This window comes from Ascaphus truei, chromosome 4 (assembly GCF_040206685.1).
Source record: "Ascaphus truei isolate aAscTru1 chromosome 4, aAscTru1.hap1, whole genome shotgun sequence".
In the NCBI taxonomy this organism is placed as follows: Eukaryota; Metazoa; Chordata; class Amphibia; order Anura; family Ascaphidae; genus Ascaphus; species Ascaphus truei.
Genome location: NC_134486.1, coordinates 74,617,888 through 74,643,730, shown reverse-complemented (window position 1 = coordinate 74,643,730; position 25,843 = coordinate 74,617,888). Strand labels below are relative to the sequence as shown.

Below are 25,843 nucleotides of genomic sequence, written 5' to 3'. Positions count from 1 at the left end.
AGATGTGTTAATTAGGGAAGTACCACAGATTTATTACATCTGTGGGAACGGGCTTGAAAAAGGGGCGTCTGTGGCTCTAAAACATTTATTTATTTATAAAATATTTTACCAGGAAGTAATACATTGAGAGTTACCTCTCATTTTCAAGTATGTCCTAGGCACAGAGTAAAACATTGTCCCCCGACTATTTTATCCCCCTTGTCCATTACATGTATTGTACGTATAATATATATATATATTTTCCCTTTTGTGTTTTTATTATTCATTCCACCTTGTTTTCCCCGCCACCTCTCCTTTCCCTCCTTGGTGTGGTTGTCTCTGCAGGAGAGGTAGTCTCCGGACCCCGCAATTTGGTTCAATGTACAGCTGCTAAACATTTTTTCAAATACACTTTTGACTTATTCAAATTGACCATTGTCTATTGCTTCTATTTGTGTGCTGGTGCCATATGTATATATCTCTGCTCCCCTTGGGGTGATTGAGGTTCCCCCTGCTTCCGTGCGCCAACTCATCCTATTTATATACTTACCACTAATGTGGAGTGCTACCCAACCGACATACTTTTTCCAATTATGTATACAGTTTACAATATGCAAAATGATCAAAGTTTTCAGGTTGTGCCCCTCCAAACTGGCATTCAAAGGAATAAGGATGATACATAGTGGAATATATTATTGGTTATCGATGCAATGCATTGCTCTGCGCCCTCAGAACAGAAGGGTCAGAACAGAACATAGCTTTAACTTGGATTTAAACATACTTAAGTCATTTTGGCGCAAGACCGTTAAAAAATAGACAGAATACATATTGATTTCTTAAGATGCAATAAAACATCAAACATCTTTATTAAACATTAAAAAGTTCAGATAGTGTTATAGAAGTCATGTTGCAATAAGCATGTCTTTTATGAAAAGCGTATTATATGTACACCATCACATACATTTGAAACTATATATAAAAAAAAAAGATTTGAGCACATTTTGATTTACATTAACAAAATAACAATTCTGATTCATAAAATTTATTTTACACATGAAATTAGGGTTTTAGAAAAGGAATAGTTTACATTAATTAAAAAAAAAAAAAAGGCATCTCTATATACTGTAGGTAGCAACTATGCATCCTCTAATCTTGCATGTAAGATAGGTTTCAGACACCTCCAACATTTATAGTATATATCCCCAAATGCCGTAGACCAGTGGTTTCCAACCTTTTTTTTGGCTAAGGAACCCCAAGTGAAATTCTGAGGAACCCCCAAGCATCTCTAATAGGAACTCTGATCAGATAGATTGTAAATTCTTCTGTATTTGGCAACATTTTCAAATTACCAGGAAATTGCAGGGAACCCTTTAGGGATGCCCGGGGAACCCTGGTTGAAAAACACTGCTGTAGACTGTAACCTAGCATAATGCAATTAATCCTCTACTCCTTGGCCCACTAGACATCAGGCCTTTAAAGAGAAGAGGGGAAATTTTACTGATCACCATATTGGGTTTAATAAATATTTTCTAAAACATCTCAATAGCCAAAGATTCCACATACTCCGCAATCTACCTCAAAGTTAAGATGTCCACAAACCTCCATAAGTCTTACTTCAATGGTAACTATTGGATTTAAGCCATTTAAACAACCTTCAGTAATTCAAAATTGCCAATAAAGTAGTGTGGCTTCTTTAAACACTTCCGCAACATTTGTGAAACTTATGTCTTGTTAAAAAAAGTAGCCCACCCTACTTTACTGGTTTAAAATGAATTGTACTTTTGCTTGGTCTCTAGAGGAGAAAGGAAGTGCAAGATTGTGAAAGCAAAGCTTTTATTGTTTTAGGCATGTACTGAAATGTTTTTTTTTTTCCTTCAAAACCTTGGTTTAAAAACAAAATCGTTTTATTAAATCGCCTTTTCTTTTCCATTTGTATCTTAATCACATACTGCAGTGGAAAATCTACAAAAGTTTTCATTTTTTTTTTAAGAGAAATATTAATTGTGATAAAATTGTGGATATTCTAAGAAAAGCCTAAAAACTCACATCATACAAATCTGGAATCACTAAAAAGTGTAGCTCATATAGGTGATTCCTTCACTCACCCCCCACACAAGCAGTGTGCATTGCATACGCTATGGCATTTTTTTGTTGTGCTTCAAGTAGTCAGATTTTTTTAGTGTAAATTTAAAAAGCTATTAAATAAATCTTGAGCTACGAAACGAACAGTAACAAATTGTAACACAATGTGTCAAATCCCTGAGCACTCTTAAGCAATTGAAATACATTACAAAGTGTGACTGAATAAGTGTTACATAATAGTCTTCCCCGCATAAGAACAATTTCAATGTCAAGTTAGTCCACTAGCCTATTATATGCTGGCTGAATTTAAAGTTTGTTGCAGGTAGCACGAACGTTTCATGGACCAGAGTGAACAGTGTTTTTAAATCTCACAGATCTATTCATCCTGTGTATATACAGTATTGTTCTAGAATTTGTTTGACGCTTCTCCAGCACTGAATGGGTTAATACAGATGAACCTTCCTGAGTGTCCCAAATACCATATTATTGTACAAAATTAAGACATTCATTTGAATGTATTTATTTACTTACATGCTGTAAGGTGTGTTATGGAGTTGCACAGTTTAGGAAATATGGCCCTTAATTTGCTCACTGCAAGACAGGACTTTAAAGAAGCCATGAGGGTAAGATGCAAACACTGTGATAATGAGAGCAGTGAGTATTCATGTGCAAGCATTATTTCAGTGCAATGCGAGAGGTACTTTTTTATTTATCATCCAAGAATAAAACGGCTCATCTAACACAATTACATACATACAATTATTGTATCAAAAAGTATTTATACTTTAAACACAGGGAACTTCAGTGCAAAACAAGAACCTGTTACACATACAATGCAAACATTTCACATTACCGAATAATCCTTATTGCTGATGTGAAAGTCAACAATTATGTAATTTTCAATGACTTCTATCACAAAACAAAATGTGGTAACACCAGAATTGAAAATATAGCAACACAGAGGTGGCCAACTCCAGTTCTCAAGGGCCACCACCAGGTCAGGTTTTCAGGATATCCCTGCTCCAGCACAGGTGGCTCAATCAGACCCTGCTTCAGCACAGAACTGAGCCACCTGTGCTGAAGCTGGGATATCCTGAAAACCTGACCTGTGGGGGGTGTGGGGGTTGAGGACTGGAGTTGAGCACCCTTGCAATAACACAAAAAGTTAGAACATAGTGAACAATGGTAGTGAACAATGGTAAGGTCTGCCCACCTGCACCAGACCCTGCAGACACATTGCTTCTAAGGACTCGTTACCGTCAGCACCAGAGCGACCTGTAAGATATTTCAAAGGCACTGAAAAAAGCAGGGCATTGTGGCACAATATTGAATTAACCACGTCACTGCCAGAGAGGCCTGCAAAACACTGTAAATTAATGCAGTTCCCGCTCATCGACATTTGGCGTGGCCACTTTCTTCCCCATTACTGCAATTTTTTTATTTTTATTATTATTTAAAACTTTAAAGCACCCAACATTTGTATTCCTTCTTCTCAAGAGATATTTGTACCAAGGATGAAGATTGCCAATGGTATGGTTTTAATTTTCCGCTCAGTGATAGTTAATACTGCGGAATGTGTGGTAGCTGATTTTCAAAAAGTTAAAGAGACCAAGTGGCTTACATGGACTTGAATGTGAAATGTGAGTTCTTACGGTAAAGTCTCACATAAAACGGTTTTAACGAGCAGCTGAGCCTTTCTTGAATTGGCGCGCTGCTATTAAATTGATCCTTTGTAAATCCCATAATATGGCCGAGGTTGAATCTGAACCCGTGTTTACACGGACTTACAGTGTAGCACAACTGAACATTAAACACATGTTGAGGTGGTATATCTAAATCAAGTTTGATATGCTTTTCCAAGTTTATTAGCCAAGCCACAAAACATAGTGACTGTACTTTATAAAATGTGTATCTGCAGCATTTCTTTTATGAACAGTCTTACATTTGGTTCATGACAAAGATCTCTGAGATATTACAAAAATAACCTGTTCTACATTTACAATTAGTTCATCCATAGACCAATTCTTCTTCCGCTTCATATGAACAAATATCTTAAACCACATACTAAAAAATATAATCCAACATGTAAAATTAAACATTGTAGCAGCAGCAAAAAAATGAAAATGAAAGACATCCACCTACACCAAACAATATGTTTAGGAAAAAGAAAAACAGAACTATTTGCTTGTTTAACCTGGGTCAGTGCTAGAGGGGCTGGAACGACAGTAATTCGCCTGTAGACATTTCTTATTGGAAGGGTCTGAAAACCATTACAAATATTTGCCCCCATTTCAATAGGTTTTGAAACCGTTTTTTTCCTTTTTCAATGAAGCTTCAAAACTCCGTTCAAATGAACGGAGTCCAGCGGCTTCCAAGCTGCTTCACAGCACATTGAATTGGGGCCACAGAAAGATTGACATGTCAATCTAAGGATGAAAAATAATACTAATGGTGGTCCTTTACATTACAAATCCGTCCAAGTGTGATACGACCCAGCTAGTGCAAGGGGACACAATACACAGGGATTTTCTTTTACTATAGAAGGATTATTATTATGTAAGTAAGATTTGCTTATATATGTTTACCCATCCAGTCTATGGGGCATTCACATCTGCTGATGTGGCCATTTAGAACTCTTAACATGTTCCTTTATAAACAACAACAACAACAACAACAACAACAAGTACCACTTCTGCTCACGAGGCTCCACGTTTCTAGATAAAATCCATGTTATGGATGCATTGCTTAGTATTCAATTCATAGTTGTTTTTACAGCAATGCGTGCAATGATATAAAATTAACTACGGTAGAATAATATTACGTTTTCAGAAATTCAGTGTTTTCATTACTCTTATGAAACTCTAAAGTAATTCAAGTTCATTCAGTGAACCCAAGATTTGTGTCGTTTTCTGAAATTTTATGAATATAAAAAAAAGTATTAAAAAAAAAATATTTTAATAGACATTTCATATATTTTCAATCTGCAATTTTTCTCATTTAAACTGAAATGACATAGCTATCTGGAGATGCTTACAGTGGTCTCACTGGATTAATATAAATTATTACACATTTGTTGTCTAGATTAATTTCTACACAAATTAATACTTGGACATGCGATAGTTGTTATGTTATAGCACTATCTCGGAGATTCTATCATTCAAGATGGGTTTTTCTCAATGATTTTGTTTTATTATTTAAATCCTTGAGATTTTCATGGTAAGAGAACTACTGTAGTTCCAAGTTTATAAGTTGATACTACACTTCCACATATATTTGAAGGTACTGCATGCAGACATTTATAGATCAAGTACAGTACCCTTTAGAACAGCGATTCCCAAAAGAGGGTTCGTGAACCCCTAAGGCTTTGCCAAAAAAAATACAAATGTAATGGTAGACCCAGACAGTAGTGGGTCCCTGAGCCTGTGTGGGCACTGGACACTTCGTAAGGCCCCAAACTGCATCGTGAGTGGCATAGCTGTCAATTACAGCAGTAGCTTCCAATGTCTCTCCCCACATTGTTTTGCATCTAGAGCGACAAGGCATTGTGACTTTGGAAGCTCCCACTGTAATTGACAGCTATACCATCCCTGCCGTCTGCACACACTGAGGTGCAGTTTGCAGCCTTATTAAGCATGTGTCACCCACACGAGTTCAGGATACTATTCGGCCTGGGATTGGTCACACCGTTTGTTAGGAACAGCCTGATGAGTAGGCAATGAGATTAATTAGGGATTCTCGGAACACATATTTTCCATCAGGGGGGAAGGGGTGCAAAATGTAAAAAAGGTTGGGAACACCTGGTTTAGAAGATATAATATTATCAGAGTATGTTTTTGACATATCTGCATACTTTAATATTCTTTTCTTCAGCAGTAAAAAGTAGAAATTCAATTGCACACAGGATGCTCTACCCTCTGTTTGGCAGCACTGCATCCAGCTGTCACAGTGCAGTTGTATATTCACATGTGCAAAATGTTTTAAAGTATTAATGGAGACAAAATGACAAAATTAAAGTGGGGGGAAAAAAACCACAACAAGAACAAGACAAGTAAAGCAAAGAACGGATGAAGACAAAACACTGCAACATAATGATGCTACAGTATATTTTTGTATTCCCTTTATTGCAAGCTTTGTTGAGTTGAGGCTTCTCCTGCAATGAAGGGCTGAATGGCGTTATCCACAGCGGTATTGTCCTCTGAATCCAGAGATATGAAGCTACACGACAGCAGTGCTATCATGTTGTGGAGGCATAAGGAGGAACACGAGGCCCTTCGCTCAGTCATCAAGTTCCAAGTTGGTTTCATCAAACTGCTCTGAACGGGGTGATCTGGGGTTCCTTGAATATTTCACCCACAGAAAATCGCCCATCTCATCAAGAGTATCAAGGACCTGAAAAATCCATGTATATGGTAAGCTTTCTGCAAAGACAGGGCATCTAAAGAAATGTATAGTATGTGTACCTACTGTAGCATGCATTGATATATACAAAAGGCAGGTGTTCTCAACTCCAATCTTCAATCTTTCTGCTAGCAGCTACATCCAATGTACCGTGATTGTTGAAGGTGATTCTTTAATGTGACACTGGTTAAGTTAACAGCTTTATGCTACCTCAGGTATCACAAAGTTTGACAAAAAGTGTAATAAAATGATGGTCAGAGAAGCAAAATTATATAATAGCGTCTCGCTCCTATTATGAAGTATTGTAAGTCCTCCCTAACCTCTCCTTTGACACACCTCATACTGCCAGCTGCTGATATAAAAATGCTTCTGAGCATCAAATCGTCTTACTACCTAAACACCAGAACCGTTAAATCCAAGGTGATAGAGGGGGACATGCAATAAGCTCAGACGTGGGGTATCGTATCCTGATCCGACATTACTGCCATTCAAGGCCATGCCAGATACGATACCCCACACCGGCGGCACTCATTGAATCCCGGCCAGAAAACTTAAGGGGCTTATTCTATACCTGGCGAAGAAGATATTTTACCTTTACTTAGAACTTCACTGACTAGCATTTCAGATTAGCCGGTTGTCAAAAAAAATTACTTTCTAAATCACTTCTCTTTTTCAACAATATAATTAATTCTGCAATTCCCCAACAGCTTTCTGATTTAAAGACTTGCCGGTCAAAAATGTGAGTACTGAATTTTTTTTTATCCAATTGTGAGTTTTTTCAAATGAGTATAACCCGGAATGGATCATTACATTTGCGTATGGAGCTCCTAAGAATCTCTAAGCTCCCAAGTACGATGCAGAGAAATTAGCATTGCATGTTATGCAGGATTTGCTACTTTGTCAAACAAACTTTATCAGGGTTGAAAAAAAAAAAACTATGAAACAAATGTTAAATATGGCATAGAAGATGTTACATTCCTGTCTGTTTTTCCTTTTGTGAAACTTCAATGTATGTTGCAAAAGCTGAGACACTTTAAAAAATTTAATTAAAGAAGATGTATATTATCTAAAATACAAAACACCTGACTCATTGCAAGCAATACTTGGGTATATATAAATATAGATCATTTGAATATTAATGATATGGATTAACATCTGCCAATACAGTACATGTCATTAAAAACACATCAACTCAAAGTAAATAAGTATACAGGCGGTCCCCGTTTATCCAAAACAATGCGTTCTTTTAAATAGCTTCGGATAGTGAATCATCGTAAAGCGAGACCCATTTTCTGCCCATTGGTTTGTATTCTAAAAAGAGTCGGATACGAGTCGGTGAGTATTGGGTAAGGTGTTTTGCCGTTTGGAAAACAGCCCATTGGTACTGTATGCATTATAAAGCATCGGATATGATGTGCGTTGAAAAGGGAAACGTCGGAAAACGACGACCACTTGTAGTTCACTCCCAATACAGTGAGATAGTAAAATCTGAAAGCAATTCCAACAACTCAAACTTTCATCATATCTTAAGCCTTTACAGCTCATCAAAAGTATATTACGCACACAGTTGTTGAATATATTCCAAGTGCTCTCTCCATCTCACCTACCCATTTTAAAACTATGAAGCACAGCACCAGCGGACATACTGTATAGTCCTGACATGGTGCCTGAGGTATGCTGGGTGATCTATAACGTTAAAGTACTCCACAAAACAAATTCTACAAATACAGAACATGTTCACACAGCAGTACAGAGAGCTGTATCTTTGCTCTAAAACAATTCTGAAATTGCACTCCAAACAACTGAAAAATATATGTGTATCTTCCCAGATATGGATCATAACCCATGTAAATAAACCCTTCTATGATCAGCCATATCTCAAAATGAAAAGCTATCTGTTTTATGTTAACTATGGAAGTGCATGGGTCTAGTTTGCTGTAGCAGTTTAATGAAAAGGGGACCGATGCATTACATTGTTGAAATTCTGTCCCTTCCAAAAAAGTTGCGCATGGGAGGTTGATAAAAACGGAACTCCAGTATGGGAAATTACTGTGGCTCAAAGCTACCTGCTTTCCAAGTCATTTTCAGTTGCAGTTATAAATCATCTATCTTTGCCAAAACTCTGAGTGCGACATGTCAACATGGGAACTTACCGTGTCCAACATCTCTCTCGTATGTGCGGCTGACATACAAAATCTTGCTCTGGATTCTGTTATGGGGGTTGCTGGAAACCCAACTACAACAACACCAATTTTTTTTTCCAACATATGCCTTGCAAAGGCCCTGCGGGGGTAACAAAAAGGATATTAGTAAACATGTTTTTTTTTTTTTTATGTTTTATCAAAGTGTAAATTGAAGACAGCCTAATATTCGGTTAAAATCATCACATTACTTTAACACCAATCTATTTATAACTAGCTGAAAGTACCTGGCGTTGCTCAGGAACTCTAAGAAACACCAAAAATACTGAGATTTATAAATGGATAATTACATTTTTTTAGTGTCTTAATGTGAAATCCCTCTGCTAAAATAACAACTCCTCCACCCAAAATAGTTCTCTTGCCTCTATGGTCCTGAAGTGTTTGATCGAGATCCTTTAATGCGTGTTTGTGGGACATTGTACTCTCATCCCAAACAACGATCTCACACACTCTTAATGGACTATGGCTCATCTTTTTTGCTAATGTTGCAAATGGGATTTTCAGAGTGACCAAGCTTAAGTGGTAGCTTAAGGGTTGTGTGATGGGATGAAGTCATTTGTGATGCCATACTGTACAGTATGTGAATTGTATCCAAACAGACAAAAACCTGCTCCTTGATCTCACAAACCATCATGCAGAATTTGGTTACGATCTCTTAAGAGATATACAAATCCATAGCAAACAAGACACACAACTTTCCAAAATATATAGTAGAAGCATCATTATGGAGATAGAATGATATTCTGCTGTATGTTTCCTCCTTTTATGTTGGTTATACTCCATTCAAGTCATATACTGAATCAACTACCCAAATTGAACGTGAGCTATAGAATATGTTGGTTCCATATATACACAAAGTCAGGCTTTCCCTCAGACAACACCCATAAACATTAATATTCAATATTTTTGTTATAGGGTCTAATCCTCTAAACTGCATTAACAGTATCAGAATGCGCATTATTAAGTAAGCAAATTAGCACAATATTCACTAAGGGAGTTATTCGCCAAACTCTGTTACGGATTAACACACCCAAATGGGCAAGAACTCCCATTCAAAGCCCGTTTGAGCGAGTTAGCCAGTAACAGAGCTTGATGAATATAGGTTCAAAATTCAGAACATTTCAAAATCAAGCGAAATGTGATGCCTAGCAGCTACAGGACTTTAAATCAATAACAGCTGCTAACATTATAATACATGTGACATTCAAATAAAAAAAACAATATACTACCCAATGGGAATGATCACCTAAGATGAAAATATTACCTGGCCATTATTACTTAAATTCACGCATGCTGTTCTTTTATTACTCGTTTTAGCATCCACTTAAACAGGGATGCAAATGACTTGCAAACAATCAAAGTGATCCGTATCATGGTTTCTCACACTGTTATTAGCCTAATTTATATCGGATTAGAACCAAATGTAATAATCTATGGTAGGAGATATGTGTAGAAAAATAAAAATAAAAATACAGGAAGCAGCCTACAAATGATACTTTGGTACCTAAAAAGCCCTTTTCAGCTTGATTTATTACAAGTTCACTTCATTGCTAGAACTCAATGCAATACTTTTCTATAGTTTATAAAGTTAAAAAATACGTTAGATCATTCAGATTTTATATTTTCCCATAATTATTTTTTACAATCAGTAAACATATTGACACACGGTTATAATATTAATATGCAAAAGTTAAATCAATTTTGGAACCCATGCATAAAATATATGGTAATAAACATCTACAGATTATAATATTTATGGGGGAAAATATATTAAACATGTTACTTGAATTATTTACTTTTTTTGATAACTGAATAAGAGACATTGGAACCTAAGGGTATAAATAAAATGAGTATATACACACAGTATTGTTTGTAGCAGTAATAGGCTTTATCACTTTTTGCACTTGTCATCTTAGGTCATATTTTATATGGGTATTGGTAATTAATACATGTATCTTTTTTGTGTACTTATAACTAATAACTAAGGAGTTATTTGTTACATAATATATATTTGTAGCACTCATTCTAAGATTATAGCTTATTTTTTTAATCAATACTAGTTTTTGAATGATTAATTTCTATACTGATTAAGTCATACTTTAACTATTATACAGTAAATGTTTCTAATTAGTGTGTAATGTATTCTTACCTAACTAAATGTTATTTTATATATCATTTATAATATATTAAAGATCTAATATATTGAATTGTAGCAATGGATATAAGGTGTAACAAGACTTTTTTTTTTTTAGGAAGAGCCAATAAAGCTTGAAACGCGTTGGCTTTTTGTACAAAGTTACAATTTCTACAGTGTGTAGTTTTAAGTTCACTGAGAGGCAGAGATGGTAGGATGTCTGAAGAGGCGGTAAAGGACTACAGCTAGCAGTAACGTCATGCTGTGGTGCCAGGGAGACCTGGACGTAGCGGAAGGCCAGTCAATGGCTGGTCTCGAGAAGATAACGTTCAGTACGGAGGGCAGCAGTGACGATGCTGGAAAGTGGCGAGAGCTGGAGACAAGCACATCAAATGTGTACGGTTCTGCACTGAATAATGCTGAAGGCCTCAAGTCATCAGACATTACTTATAGAAGGACAGTTTTCTGCGAAGAAGCCATAGTTCTTTTATTATCTTTTAATATGCAGATATACTAAATAATGCGTGTTGAATAGTGGGGGAAAAAAGACTAGTACAAATTCTATTGTAATTTTGTAAAGTTCTGGAATTATTACACTGAGAAAAGCCTTTTAGATGGTATTATTCTGGTAAGGCTACTCGTTACAAATAATCACAGGGAAAAACATTTACTATTTAAAGTACATCTGTAGCATACTACGGTTATTTGCAAGACAAAATATTTTGTTAAAATGTACTTTTAATAAATAAAAACAATTTTTCTGTTTTAGTTGGCCAAAATTGTATTTAAACCCTGTTGCAATAAATAACAGTGAATATAATTAATGGAGTTCCATGCATAGCTGAGATACCTCTGACTGGTTTTACGGATGTCATTGGCAATGAGAGCAAATCTCCAGAGATTTAATCATCCATAGTAAAAAAAACAAGAAGGGATTACTGTGCACCCATATTGGGTAACTCTCCATCTGTTACCATGCTTAACATTTGTACTTTCATTTATCCATGCATCCTGGTCACTCCCTGCTTTCTATGTAACTACAGTATATAGTTCATATAGTTAATACTATAGGTAATACTTATTGTACTTTTCTCCCAATGGGCTTTACAATCTGTTTGGTGCCTGAGGCATTTGCCCAAAGTCACAATGAGCAGACACTGAGATGTGAAACCGGGCTCTACTTCTGTAAGGCTTGGTCCCCGCTGGCTGCCGCTGCGAGGACAAGAGCCCCCCCTCACTGGGGCCGGGCCTGCTGCAGGGAGCGGCCGCCGCGCTGTGCGCACCGTTTTTCCTGCAGACAGGAAAATTGTGAGCAGAACTAGTGACTGAGCACAAGGCCACACCAGCCTGGCAGGCACGTGTGCAGCGCAGACAGCGGGGCCGTAGCCTAAAGCTGCAGACCAAGCAGTAGCCTTCATGTGTAATTTTTAAAAAATAAAATCAGTTCTATACTATGAGAAAATATTTGTAGCATTTATCTTTTTTAAACAACTCTGAATTACATTTTTTATGTATTATAATGTAACAAGCTTTGTTTCTATAGCAAGCATTTACTAAGTCACATCGCCTTCCTCTTCTGAAACAGGCTCGGGTACACCCCTTTTTGAGCCCCGCCCACCCTCTAGCAGTGCACAAATTGTATCTAGTGACTACCTGTCACATGATCGTCTCCACAGATCTTTGCATCTTTGTCCCTCTTCTGCTGCACTGACAGCCATTTAGTGAACCCCAGAGCCAAATTTTCACCGATCGATCACAGGAGAACGGATCGATCAACAACTTAGCTAATTACGTATCATTGTGTGGATTGTATTGATGCACACATTAAAGGGGGAGGGGGAAATTAAAAAAAAAAAAAAAAATGACAGCTTGGACTGCTGCTTTAAAGTCTGTGCCTTTACTCACTGAGCCACCCACGTCAACCCTAAAACAAGTGTATATAAATAAATGTATATAGCTACATATAAAAATGCACGCGTGTAACTTTGCATGTCGGCAAGTTAAAAGTGTTAACCCTGTGTTACTGTATACGGACAAAGCTATCCGGACTGCAATAGAATCAAAAAAGGGAATGAAAGCGGCAGTATGTGGTATTCACACTTTGTAATTGGGATCTTCTGAAATGCCGCCTTTTGTGCTAGTTTGACTAAATCAATACTTTTTTTTTTAGTTCTTATTTCATATCCTAAAAAACACTTTTTTTCTGTGATATCAAAGGAATTTCATGATACCTTACACTATGACTATACTGTACATATTTGTCAGGTGCCTAATGAAAACCAGCTGTACCTATTGTACATATTTCTGCCATTGTGTGAAAGCCGAGGAGGGCGCCAATGTGACTCCTGAACCGCAAAACCTCCCGCTAATTTGAGATGCTGGTTAACATACTACTGAAAAAAATTAAATAAAAAAAACACAGATGTGAAACATTTTATCAAAGAGAAAAATTCCTCCTACTCTGCTTACAAAAACGCAACGTGTGTGTTGTGTGTGTGATTAGCTGCATAAGTTAAGGGACTTCCATAGGAATTTCTTGAAAGTAGCAACTAAAGTGTATCTATTTTTGTGTCATGTTGCAAGGTCTGTTATAGCCAATGACCCGGGAAAGTATGTGAAGAGCATCACAAAACATAATATGTATAGCATTATTACTCAGACCCCATACCCGGTTCCAGACATATTGTAAGGTCTGGCTGAGAATGCAAGCTGCTTGTGGTATAGATTGACTTGATCCTGTGCTTTACTGCAGTTTTACATTGCTATATTCTAGTATTGTATCACCCCCCTGCTACATTTTAAAAAGGCAATGGGTTTAGATAGTGGCTGGCCCTATATCAAAGTAATATCAATATAAATATATAATGTATATCAACATATAAAGTTTTATGTTTCGCAGCCTTCAAAGAAAGCAGCATTCACATGTGATTTCTAAAATAGACCTGTAATACTTACCCTACTTTACCAGGCAAGTACAAGAGTAGAGGGACGACAGGAGACTCCTCATTCCCGTAAGTGATAAATCCCATGTCATGCAATCTCTCTCTGAAGTATCTGGTGTTTTCCGCAAGTTGACGCACCCTTTCACGTCCTAACAGGAGCAAAATACCACAAACAATTAATGATTAAAACCAAAATTTTTTTTTTTAAAGCAATATTTCTGGTTTCAAATGTATGTCTATTTTTATTTGTAGAGCACAAATGTATGCAGCAGTTTATAAAAGAAATAAATACATTAAAATAGAGGGAAACCACACGCGAACCAGACCCACAAGCTTTCTGCCCCTTTATTTCTGTTTCCCTCTGCGTCACAAAATATCTAAATATACCATATTTTAATAATGATGTTACACTAATTTAAAACCTCTACTTACTACTCACAAATGTTTCAAACTGCTCACAAGTGATATTTTTATTTGCTTAATCTGTTTCGAAACACTTCACAGTGTATTGTATAAAACAGTGTGTGTGCGCTAATCAATGCAGATAAAGAGATCTTAGTCATTTCCCTCCCAAATGGAGTTCAAGCACATTGGCTACGTCAGGGTTACACGGCAAAGTGGTGCAGTGTTAACATACACACAAATCTTTACAAGCATATACAAAAAATAAATGCATACAAATTCAACACTATTTAAAGTGACAGCCCCTCCTATGTCCAAAGTGAATGAACGGGAGATTTAATCATTTAAAAAAAAAAGCTATTACTTTGAGAAGTTGTTTAAAACACTTAAAAAAAAAACATTTTTGACTGCTATCTGCAAATGCATTGTTGAGATAATCCAAATTCGTAAGAAAAGTGAATCCATTGTGGTTAAAAAAAATAAAATAAAATACAAGTAAAATAAAAGAAAATACAATATTCTCTTAAGTCCACAAATGAGTAATGGGGACTCACGTTCTCAATGGTGTATGCACCTTCACATATATGATTTCGCAAAATAATTGTGGAACTTTGTGAAGGAGCCAGACAGGGAAACTCTGCCTATGCTGGACCCTGCTCACACAACAGAAAGTGCATACAGACCTCTCTCTCACTCACCAGTGCCATTTTTATTGGGTGTGCCGTGTGCTCTTCGTATTTCACGGATCACAGAGCCCATAGGTAAAAACTAACAATGGCTTTGTCTGCCCCCCTCCCTTAGTGCACTGGAGAGAGGCTTCAGGCAGTTCCTCTTCCAGGATGTTCCAGCACACTGACTACTTTCAATATATAAAAGGACTGACATTCTGTTTTCTATTTAATGTATATTGGGTCTCTGACGTGCTGGTCATATTCATGGGCACAAGAGCAGAACTTCTTTCTGTATGTGATTAGCGTGTGCAACAGTAACCTAAGAATCACTTAAGTAAATCATCTAATAAAGTAGTACATACGCGTCTAACGAATATTTTTTTTCTACAAAAATGGTCTGTTTAAATTAAAGGAAACTATACTCAATGCCAATAAGTTTTTTTTTTAATTGTTATTTTTAACTTGCTTTAGTGTGTAGCATTAGCTCATACCTGCAAAACAAAGTTCTTTATGGCTACATTTGTACAACTTAAAATATAACATAATAAATTGGTTGAATGGATACCATTGCATTCAAAGTCCCACATTTATTGGTTAATCTAAGTAGTTGTTATGAGTTGTAGCTAAGACACAGACACTAAGATATAAGAAATAATAGGGTAATAGACTGTTGTCCTGTGTTTGCTTGCTGCTTTACCTTTGTATGGTTCTAGACATCCTTTAGAAGTTAAGGATTATAGGGAGTACATCTCTGACTGGTACAACACAGCACTAATGTCATACTGATTTCAGGAAGTTTATAATTAAACGACTGGCAGGAGATCACATAACTCCATAAGACTATGGAGAAGACGCTACCGAAAGCTTCAAGCTGCATTTACAAATATACAGTATTTGACTTTAGGTCACAATATATCAAAATTGTTGTGCCTGTAACCCCCTACCAGCACTTTCATGTCTCTTTATTTACTCACTTCAAGAAGCCTAATTCTGTAGGGTTAGAGGAACGCATACCAAGTTTATTTCAGATCCTTCTGTATTATTTGTGCCTAGAACATTTAGGGGTGTTTCTTGGTATTAATTTTGAATGAGTAACATGTCTACTGAGAAATAAATTAAGAGGCGAATTTCTAAATTGCGTTAAATGTACTGAGGATCAGAAGACTACCTACAAATGTAAAGGCTCTAGCAGTGCGAATTACGACGAGCCCGAGGAAGCAAATGTATCTTGTGAAATGCATAGGGTGAGATTTAGAGATACCAGTGTGACAAGCAGTAAAGATCAAAGACTCTGAAGGAACTCCGTGAGACTCCGGATGAGAGATGCGCATGACCCGGAGTGACGTTAGACGCCAACATCAGGAACGGACACACGAGATAAAGAGATTCTCTCCTGCACTACACTGATACTTTTCACTTAAAATCAATGCTTTAAAGAATGACTCTACTGTAAGTGTTTTTAATTCACTTTGACCACATTTTAAAAGTTCATTATACATATTGCGCTGTGTTTGCCCCACTTTGTTTTTTCTTACAAACTCCATGAACATGTCCCTGTGACCAAAAACAAAGGAGGAGGTTCGCCTTATGAACCACCGCCTATATTATAGGCACTAAATGTGAGTGCAATACCCAATATTTTTTCTCAACAGCACAGTCATTTAAAGCTGTATTACACTATATATTGTTTCTTTTTCCCATCAAACTCCTTCTCGAGGTTTTTTTTGTGCTGCATTATTCCTGTTTTCTACAATAAAAAATGGACGCAGGAACAGTCCCCTCACTCCAGCAGCAGAGCATTTAGAGTTTTAAGCCTAGCGGTATCCCAATATTCACCGAGTGTTTAACTAGCGCTTTAGTCCTTGTTCTTTGTTTATATTTTGCTGTGCTTGAAGCATTTTTTCCGACACGCACATTATTTGAATAAAATCCTATAAAACACGCTGTGTTTCAGTTTCTAGAACAAAACATATATTTTTCAAAAATTCGCTTTCTGATTAAAACCTGTAGTAGTTGGCTACAACCTGCCGTTTGGTTTGGTTTTACCAGTTCATTTTTCAATATACTGGGTGAGTTGAGGCCACAAATCCTTCGTAAATTTCCCTGTCTAAAACAAAACATCTGTGCCATACTGAAGAAAGCAGATGAAGTGAAGCGCTCAACTACAAATCTCTCCAGTACTTAATACAAAAAGAGGTCTGTGGTATTTTTAAAAGAATATTTTTGGCATACCATGCTTCCACAGAAATCCACTCTCCCACTTACAGTTTCTCTAAAAACAAGACAAAATAGCTTTTAAAATTACTTGGGATTCTAGATGCTTTACCATACACAATGGATTTACACCATATGAAGTCAACCAGATGCAGAAAAGTCCACAGTGGCTTCCAACCTTTTCTTAATCTTGACCATTGCAAACATTTTCAAATAATGTCAGCCAAGAAATACAAAAAACACGCAACAGTAAACAAAATGCTTTACAGGGAGGGATAATTTGTCTTTTAACCATGTTTTAGGTTGTATTAGCTCATTTACTAACATGGATGTACTTAAAAGAATATGCTGGATCAACCAGAAATATTTATTAATGAGCTCTCCAGATCCGTACATTTGCTCCCCACGAACAAAGTTTATTGAAGGAACTTCTGTGGTTTTGTAAAAGCCAGCACAGCCTTTTCCCCAACATGATCGGTACGGATATTAGAACTCTACACTACATAATAGACTGCCAAATACATTCACTGTCAGCCAAATCACACTTTTTTTTTCTTCTCGACTTTCTCCCACTTCTTACATAGCATCCCCTTTATTTCCTCCATCAAGCAAAGCTGCTGATTTTACAAGTTATTATTATTTTTTTACAGTTTGGTCTGGAAATGGGTCACTAATAGAAATATATATTGATAGCAATGGCCTCATGGCACTAGGATTAACATCAACATGCTTAAACTCAGAATGCAACATCTTCACTCAATTCCCTATTCCACTCTACAAATCCAGATCATCAGGACAATGATTCCAAAGATATTTTTAGATGCCTTTAATTCCCCTTTTAGGTAATTAACATGGCTGCTAAATCAGCTTCAGTCAAGTCAATTCAGTTTCCAACGGGAGCCTCCGTTAATCCCACTGGACTGTGCAAGTATGGGAATGAGAAAGCAAAGCTTTTTCTGCTACCATACCAATGACAAAGTGATGAAGAAAGGGATGTCTTTGAAGAACAACATATAATGAAAGGCTAATCAAGCAAGAGGAGTAACAGGAAGCTTGCAATGACAAAGTATTCACCAGTGAAACTGTCAGTGCACTACAACAGCCCCAAATGGGATAACTGTATGTATATATATATATATATATATATTTATGTTCTTACATTTTAAAGTAGCTCTTCTTTAATCTATTACACTATAGTAACTGGCTGCTTTGTAGAACTGCCCCTTTTTACAGACATAAGGCCTTGTCCATGCTGATCGCGAGCGCACATGAGCGCACTGATCGCGAGTCCATACTGTGCACGCGGGTAGGAGCGATGCGTGCAAAGATAAACTTTTTTTGTCTTTGTCGCACGATACCGGGGTCACGTGCGCGGTTCAGCCAATGAGGGCAAACCGCTCACGTGCTGTCACGGGCATGCCCCAGCCACGCCCCCCATAGCGCATCACTGCAGGCCATGGATCTCAGGAAATACAAGCGCGCATGACGTCACGGTGCTCAGTTGCGCACGTGCAATCAGCATGGACGCGACCTTAGAGAATGAACATTCAGCAAAGTTCAAGGTTCTGCATGTTTTTGTTGACATTATACAGGCCGACAAAGTGATATACTTCATTGAGCTAGCTGCCGAGGAAGGAAAACTGAGCTTTTTGGAGAGAGCAACTCCATAAGCATTGCCACTGATGCACATACCTAATGTAACGCTCTGTATAATGTATGCAGCACGCACTTTAACTACTCTGTCAGACTCAACAGTGAGCACTGAGCATGTGACTAATGATGGAAATGACAGCAGCCAATGACCAATGATGTGAGAAGGGAGGGACTAAGTTGAGAGGAGTCTTTAAGAGAAGGTGGCGGAGCACGCGTAGCAGAGGTGCTGGAGCCCGAGGGATCTCAGGATTGATCAATGGTAACCGGGAGCCAGTCAACGATCCACTCTAATTAACGGAGATTGCCGTCGCATTGCCGCCATCGCGCACGCGTCGGCTATGTATTTGTTTTGGGGCGGCGTCGCCGGGACTATACGCACGGCCTAACTTAGGACCAGAGGGGAATACCGTATCGAAGGAGGGCGAATGAGGCCCCCAACTCAGCATTAGGTGTCGGTCTGAGGCAAATGAGAGGGGTTACAATAAGAAAGTTTACTTTGAGTAACTGCAGTAATATTATGTATTTGCCTGAGATTTCCCATTAAAGAAGGTTAGTGGAATGTGAACCTACACATGGCCTCCACCAAACCACGGTGGGCCATCTTTTACCATGCGGTGGCAAGCCATTTCACTTGAAAGGGTCTTAATGTTAGGGTGACCAGACGTCTCAGTTTAACAGGAACAGTTCTGTTTTTCTACACTTTGTCCCAGGTCCCAACTTTTATCTTAAATGTCCTGGTTTTTGGGACAGCACTGGTATGCGCACGAGCAGACGGCTAGTGCCGATCATGCATGCGTGGCCGGCATTTGGCAGCTGCTCGTGCGAATGCGCGTTCGGCACATGCGCACTCGGCGGTCTTTAGCGCTCAGCGGTCGCCTAACTGTGAAAATTCTCATTTACCTCTGTAATGGAAGCAGAAATGTCTCAATAGACGAGGTGTTAGGACTTACAAAGCGGCCATGCCTTGGCGTGGCTGCAGGCTTATAATGCTTTGGCCAAAGAGTTTAACTAAATGACCCTTACTTTTGAGAAGACAAACTGTTAAGTATTTAACTCTATATTTTTGTCATATTGGATGTAGCATTGGGAATTGTATTTTGTCATTATCGCAGAAGTGTTTAATGAAACAAACACCACCAATCTTCTATAGCTGTTAACAATATTGGTAAAGGTACTAGAGCCTACTCTCCTTTAAGGAAAGTAGAATGCTTAATGACATCATTTATTAGGTCATTAATTCATGATCAAGTTTCCAATATCCAGACCTGCTACCTGTTTACAAATACTTCCCATGGTTGCACTTTCATAATCTTTTGACCTCATGTATGCAGAGACAATCCTGTCTGTTACTTCACTTAATATAATCAATGAGATTTAGGTAGAGTTCTATTTTAAAAGAAGTAGTCCCTTTTATCCCACCCCTAAACCAACTTCAACATTTTTTTTTTAATCCAATTCCTCTCTACCTTGTAGTTTTTGATTGAGATCACCATTGTAAAAAAAAAAATCTGCAGTTTTTTGGTGAGGGGAAAACGTATTTAGAACATTCCCCTGGAATAGATCCAGGTTTCTTTCCTTGGTTATTCAAGCACTGGTGATGAAAGCGATTACAATTGCTTATCCTCTTGTGGTGGCTCCTTTAAGAAGCTATTAAACATACCTTGAATTATATTATAATGATATTTTTTCACAGCTTGTGTTCTCATTGTAACATACAAAGTACCGTCAACTGTACCTATTTAAGCACCTTCATTTTTCATCCTCGTCTTATAGGTCATGATGAAAAAAAGCTTTCCATTTTGGAGAAATATTAATTTCAAGTACTTTTTTCATTGACGAGGGGGGGAAAAAAGAAAACCACTAATGTAAATTACTTGGGAAATTCAACAGAGTTCTTTCTTCACTTATATTTGAGCCACAGACAAGAGACAATGTGTGGCTAGTCTGTGGCAGTGAAGCTCATATTCAATTAGATTGTAAGCTCTTTGGAGCAGGGACTCCTTTTCCTAAATGTTACTTTTACGTCTGAAGCACTTCTTCCCTTTGTGTTATTTATATCTTATTATTTATATGATTGTAACTATTACTGCTGTGAAGCGCTATTTACATTAATGGCGCTATACAAATAAAGACATACATACATATTCCGGGATATTGTCTGTTGCCTTGTTTGGAATGCACTGGGCAGTACATAATAAAAACATCTCAACTTCAGATCTAAACTTTCAAATTAATACAAAATGTATTCCCTTTGTAACAATCTTTTACATGTTGGACCAACACATGTAAAGCCTTCTGTGTGCCGATTAGAAAAAGAAAAGAAAATTGTAATATTTAAAATAAAATCAGTCCCTGTTTTCTATTTAATTGGCATGTTGGACTGTGCTCTCTATGATTGCTATATTCCAGCTTTATGTATTTACGGAATATAAAATAATCACATCTACCAGCTACCAGATAACACCTGCATACCTTCACTTTTCTCTTTTATAAACAAAGAAGAGGTTTGCTTGTTCCCTTCTGTCTGGCTCATTGGTAGGTGCATTAATGTGCAGTTCTTTTAAATGGGGTTTTATAAAGGCTATAGATGTGTTTGTGGAGCCTTGGTAGGAAGAGAACCACATCAAATAAATTGCAATTAAAAAAAAAAAAAAAAAGGAATATAGCTGCTTCAGCTTAAGTAACATGTCCAAAAGCTTCTACTTCTTGCAAAGGCTACTCTAGTACAGCAGGTCTTATGAGTATTACCAAGTACAGGTGATTAATCACCAGGCATGTCAGGTCCTCAGCCGAAAAACAGCCAGCACATATTGTCCTCCATCTGGTATGTATTACGTAGCACTGAAATGCCAACGATCTGAAAGCATTTAAAAAGTTCTCTCTTTTGTGTTTCTGAAACTGATAACAGATTGCCAGCTGGAGTTATAAAATTAAAAGGCAGGCCCAGTTACCAATGCCATTGCCAACAGAACAGAAGACTTGTGCAACATGAAGACGCTGAAAGGTCTATTTATCAAAGACTATTGGCTGCAAGACTAGGGCACAATTGGTGCAATAAACGGCACCAGACTTATCAAATAAAATGTATCCTCATAAAACGTTTTTTTTTCTTTTCATATTTTTGATTTGCACCAGTTTTTCATTTTTACACCAGTTTTGCAGCTAGGAGACAATGATAAATAAATCCTTAAGAAAATATATATTTTTATCTCAGTCAGGAGATGTCTTCCATACTAACTTCTTGAATTTTACATAAATACTTTTAGCTAGAGAGATTCATGGCACCTCAGACTTGGCACTTTATTTGTAAATGCACAGAAATAGACAAAAAAAAAAAACAAGGGTACAGATTCGGACGCAGAACTAAATACATTCCATTAGAATGCATGTAGTGTAAATCTTCCCTAACTCCTATTAATACTATCCAAATACGTTATAGTGTATAGTGTATATTCAGTAGTTAACTACACTAGTTAACTACAGTGCTATTTGGATCTCCATGTGTAAACCCCTGCCGTCTCTTAATGGGTACGGTTAATCTGCATATTATCATTTGTTATGGGCAAATGTAAAAAAAAAAAAAATGTTTGCCTTCCTCTGGATCAAAATGCTGTAAAAACAAATATAGGATAAAGCAGGGGTGCACAAACTGGGGGGGGGGGGTTTGGAGATTTTGCTTGGGGGGGGGAGGGGCTTGGCGGTTGCAGAGGCCCCTCGCTCTTCCCCAAGGCATTTAAATTAAATGCCGGGGGACTGCGTGAAGCCTCTGCAACTCTCAACTTACCGTAATTCAGACGCTGCGGGGTCATGTGACGTGACGTCACACGTGTCAAATGACGCCTCGGGTCATTTGACACAGCTCCAAGGTAGGGGGGGCGAGCACCGGGGCAGGCAAGACAGGGGGGCGCGGAAGCAAATGTTTGCACTCCCCCGGGATAAAGTATCCGTCGTCTAAATTTAGCATAGGTTGAACTTGATGGACACGTCTCATCTAATATGTAACTACTTTGTAACTGCGTAACATTTATTGTAAAATTACGGTTGGAGATCAATGCAACCCAGTAAATTGGTGACATCAGAAAATAAAATACACACAGATGTAGCAGGAATCGCTGTTCTCACTGAGGACAGTGTCTGCAGTGATCGAACTGTGGGGGGTACATGGTTCCGAATGGGACCCCCCACAGCGGTAATCCCCCAGTGCCGAAACCACGGGTGGCAGCGGCACCGAAGACACTGAGTCTAGCTACATCTGTATACGTTTTCAAAATCATCCCCAAAAAACTGCTCCACTGCAAGCAAGATCCAACTATAATTTGACAGCATCAACAAACACAAACAGCTTGTTGAACAATGCCCTCTACTGGAAAGTGCCTAGTTGCATAAATAAAAGATAATTTAAAGCAGTGCTTCTCACACTCTTCCATATCATGAACCACTTCAATGTCAATAATCATTTGGAGGACCACCATACAAACAGCTAGCTCTGTTCATTAATGTATTTATATACCCGTTTTGTTTAGCATACATTTACAAAATGCTGGGCCGGTATCTAAAATTAGCCTTTAGTAGTCACAGAAAATGCAGAGGGAGAGAGAGGGAGAGAGAGGGAGAGAGAGGGAGAGAGAGGGAGAGAGATGGAGAGAGAGGGAGAGCGGTGAGAAAAGAGTGAGATGAGAAGAGTGAGAGAAGTGATTTAATCATTTTTAAATTATTTTTTTAAAGGTAAAGCTCATTTAAAGCATCATTTCCTCCTTTTAAATACATGCACCAGTTAGTTACATTTACAGTAATGCATTTATCTAAGCAGCCGATCGATCGGCAAAGATCCTGCTTCCCAGGGCATGCAATATGGCCGCCTATTTCAAAAGAGGAAGCCGCGTGGTTTCCTAAATGGTTACTATAGCAACCCAAGGACACTTAATACAGTATACCAGGAGTTCTCAACTCCAGTCTTCAGAATCCTCCAGGTCAGGTTTTAAGGATCTCAGCTTCACCACAGGTCTTCGACTGAATCACTGACTTAGCCACCTGTGCTGAAGCAGGGATATCCTGAAAACCTGACCTGTTGGGGGGGGGGGGGGAGGGGGGTCTTTAGGACTGGAGGTGAGAACCCCTGCATTACACAATAGAAATCATAGGGCAGTAACTATTATCTAATATTACACAACTGTTTTGTTTAAAAAAAACAAACAAACAAAACACATACAGTATAGGATTTTGAATTAAATTCTGCTTTAAACAAAGGCAAAAACAAAAACAGCCACATGCCAGTATGATGCCTCTAAAAAGCAAATCACTGGAGTCTATTTTGCTGTATGTTTTCAATATTTTGATCTGATTTCCAGATGAAGCGGAAAGCTAAATTAAAAAAATTCTTCTATGTGGTTTGAAAAATCAATGCAGTAAAAGACTTTAATCCTGAAGCCAGTTGCACTTCCCCATGAGCAACGTTTAATGAACACGTTTTTACCATGCTCCCAATTCCAAGAAATAATTGTAACTATAAAAATATCGGGCTTTAAATCAATGTTCTATTTGTCTTGCATAGGCCAAACCATAAATATACTTGCTAAAGAGACCTATCAAGGCTCCAAAGCTGTAAACCGGAATGGTAAAGAAACAAAAAATTTTTTTTATCAAGAGAAAAAACAAAACATAACCCTCCAATGTGTTCTTTACAGTAGGGGAGCTCAACTCTAGTCCTCAAGCTCAAGCCCCCCAAACAAGTCAGGTTTTCAGGATATCCCTGCTTCAGCACAGGTGGCTCAATCAGAGGCTCAGTCGAAGACTCTTTTTGTAATATTATTGGATGTGTGTGTTTTTTCCCCCCACTGTTTTGTCTGTCTCCACAGGACAAACGCCTCGAGCGATACTGCTAAAATTTTGAGGATATCTTTTCTGCCATCCCAAGTTAGATCTGACAGACGGTTTAACCAAAATCAATGCACTCCCCATCTTGGAATTACATTTTAGTTTTTTTAAGTGATTAAAAAAAAAAAAAAAATGTAAACGGTACATCACATCGACCGGATTCTAGATGCAAAACATTAAATGTACAGTATTATTTTGCAACTTCTATTACATTTTCAACTAGCTTGAACCAGAGAAATTAAACATTTAAAATTAAAATAAATTGGTAACCACAATAATAAAACAACAACAACAACCTGTAGATTAACTTTGCCATCTACTGTGGTTTGCAGTGATAATTATTCACTGCATAATACGTTTTTGATTGGTGTTCTACTGTAGCTACTAAGTCCGTACAGGAATCCCCCGATACATGGAACAGATACGTTCCTGAAAAGTTGTCCGTAATGCGAAATTCCATATATCAAAACCTATTTTCCCATTGACTTCCATTAAATAAATAGAGATGCGTTCCTACAAAGAAAGATTCAGCCCCAAGACATAATAAAATCACACGTAAGAAGGCAGCAAACCTTTTTTATGCACAGATTTATTGGGAAATTGATAATTGTATGATAAAATATTAATAATAGTAGTCAAAATTAAGAGTGTGAGGAAACCAGTTCAGGATGAAAAGCGTGCGCAAACAACTTAAAGCAACATGAACTGCATTTGGACAAATGACAGACCGTGCAATGTACAGCCCCTCCACCCCCAAATGTATCGTTTAGAGATTCAACATTCTGTAAATGTAACATTTCTTCTCCAAGTTATAAATTCCGTTATAGCGAGATTCCGTACATCGAGATTCCGTGCATCGAGGGATGCCTGTACACGAACAGACCCTCTTCTCTACGAGGCCGCCCATAGTGCGCGCGAGTGATGCCGAGCGTCACGTGAGCAGTTCAGCCAATGGGGGTCGAACCAGCCTGGTAATGCCTCCCCATCGCCTAAGACCTCGGTACAGGGTTCGCTCGAGCGATAGGCGTGTGCGACGCCATGCGCGATGTTGTGCACGCCTACTATAATCTCAGCCCAACTTTTCATACATCACAACCTTCTTGAGAATAATTAGTTTTGTGTGTTTGTTTTTCAACTTTCAGACAGTTTGTTGTGAATGAGATTGTTACATGGAAGTGTTTTGCAGTTTTTGATATTATATAAAACGCATTTCTTTTCAAGTCACAATAATGTGAGTTTTGAGGTGGTATTCAGTATTTACATTTTTGTTTGACTTCAATACAGTGCTTTATC

The 25,843-nt window shown here is 37.8% G+C and overlaps 1 protein-coding gene across 2 annotated transcripts in view; it reads right to left on the bottom strand.

Moving 5' to 3' along the window:
• Positions 1-807: 807 nt before the first annotated feature.
• SPTLC3 (serine palmitoyltransferase long chain base subunit 3) overlaps positions 808-25,843 on the bottom strand; it is a 129,620-nt gene continuing 104,584 nt past the window's right edge. For both annotated transcript variants that reach the window (XM_075596051.1, XM_075596050.1), the window contains exons 10-12: positions 13,750-13,885; positions 8,613-8,742; positions 808-6,450 (exon numbers count right to left, since the gene is read on the bottom strand). In XM_075596051.1, the coding sequence (XP_075452166.1) occupies positions 6,337-6,450; positions 8,613-8,742; positions 13,750-13,885 (380 nt within the window). In that variant the 3' untranslated portion in view covers positions 808-6,336. The remainder of the gene's footprint in view (positions 6,451-8,612; positions 8,743-13,749; positions 13,886-25,843) is intronic.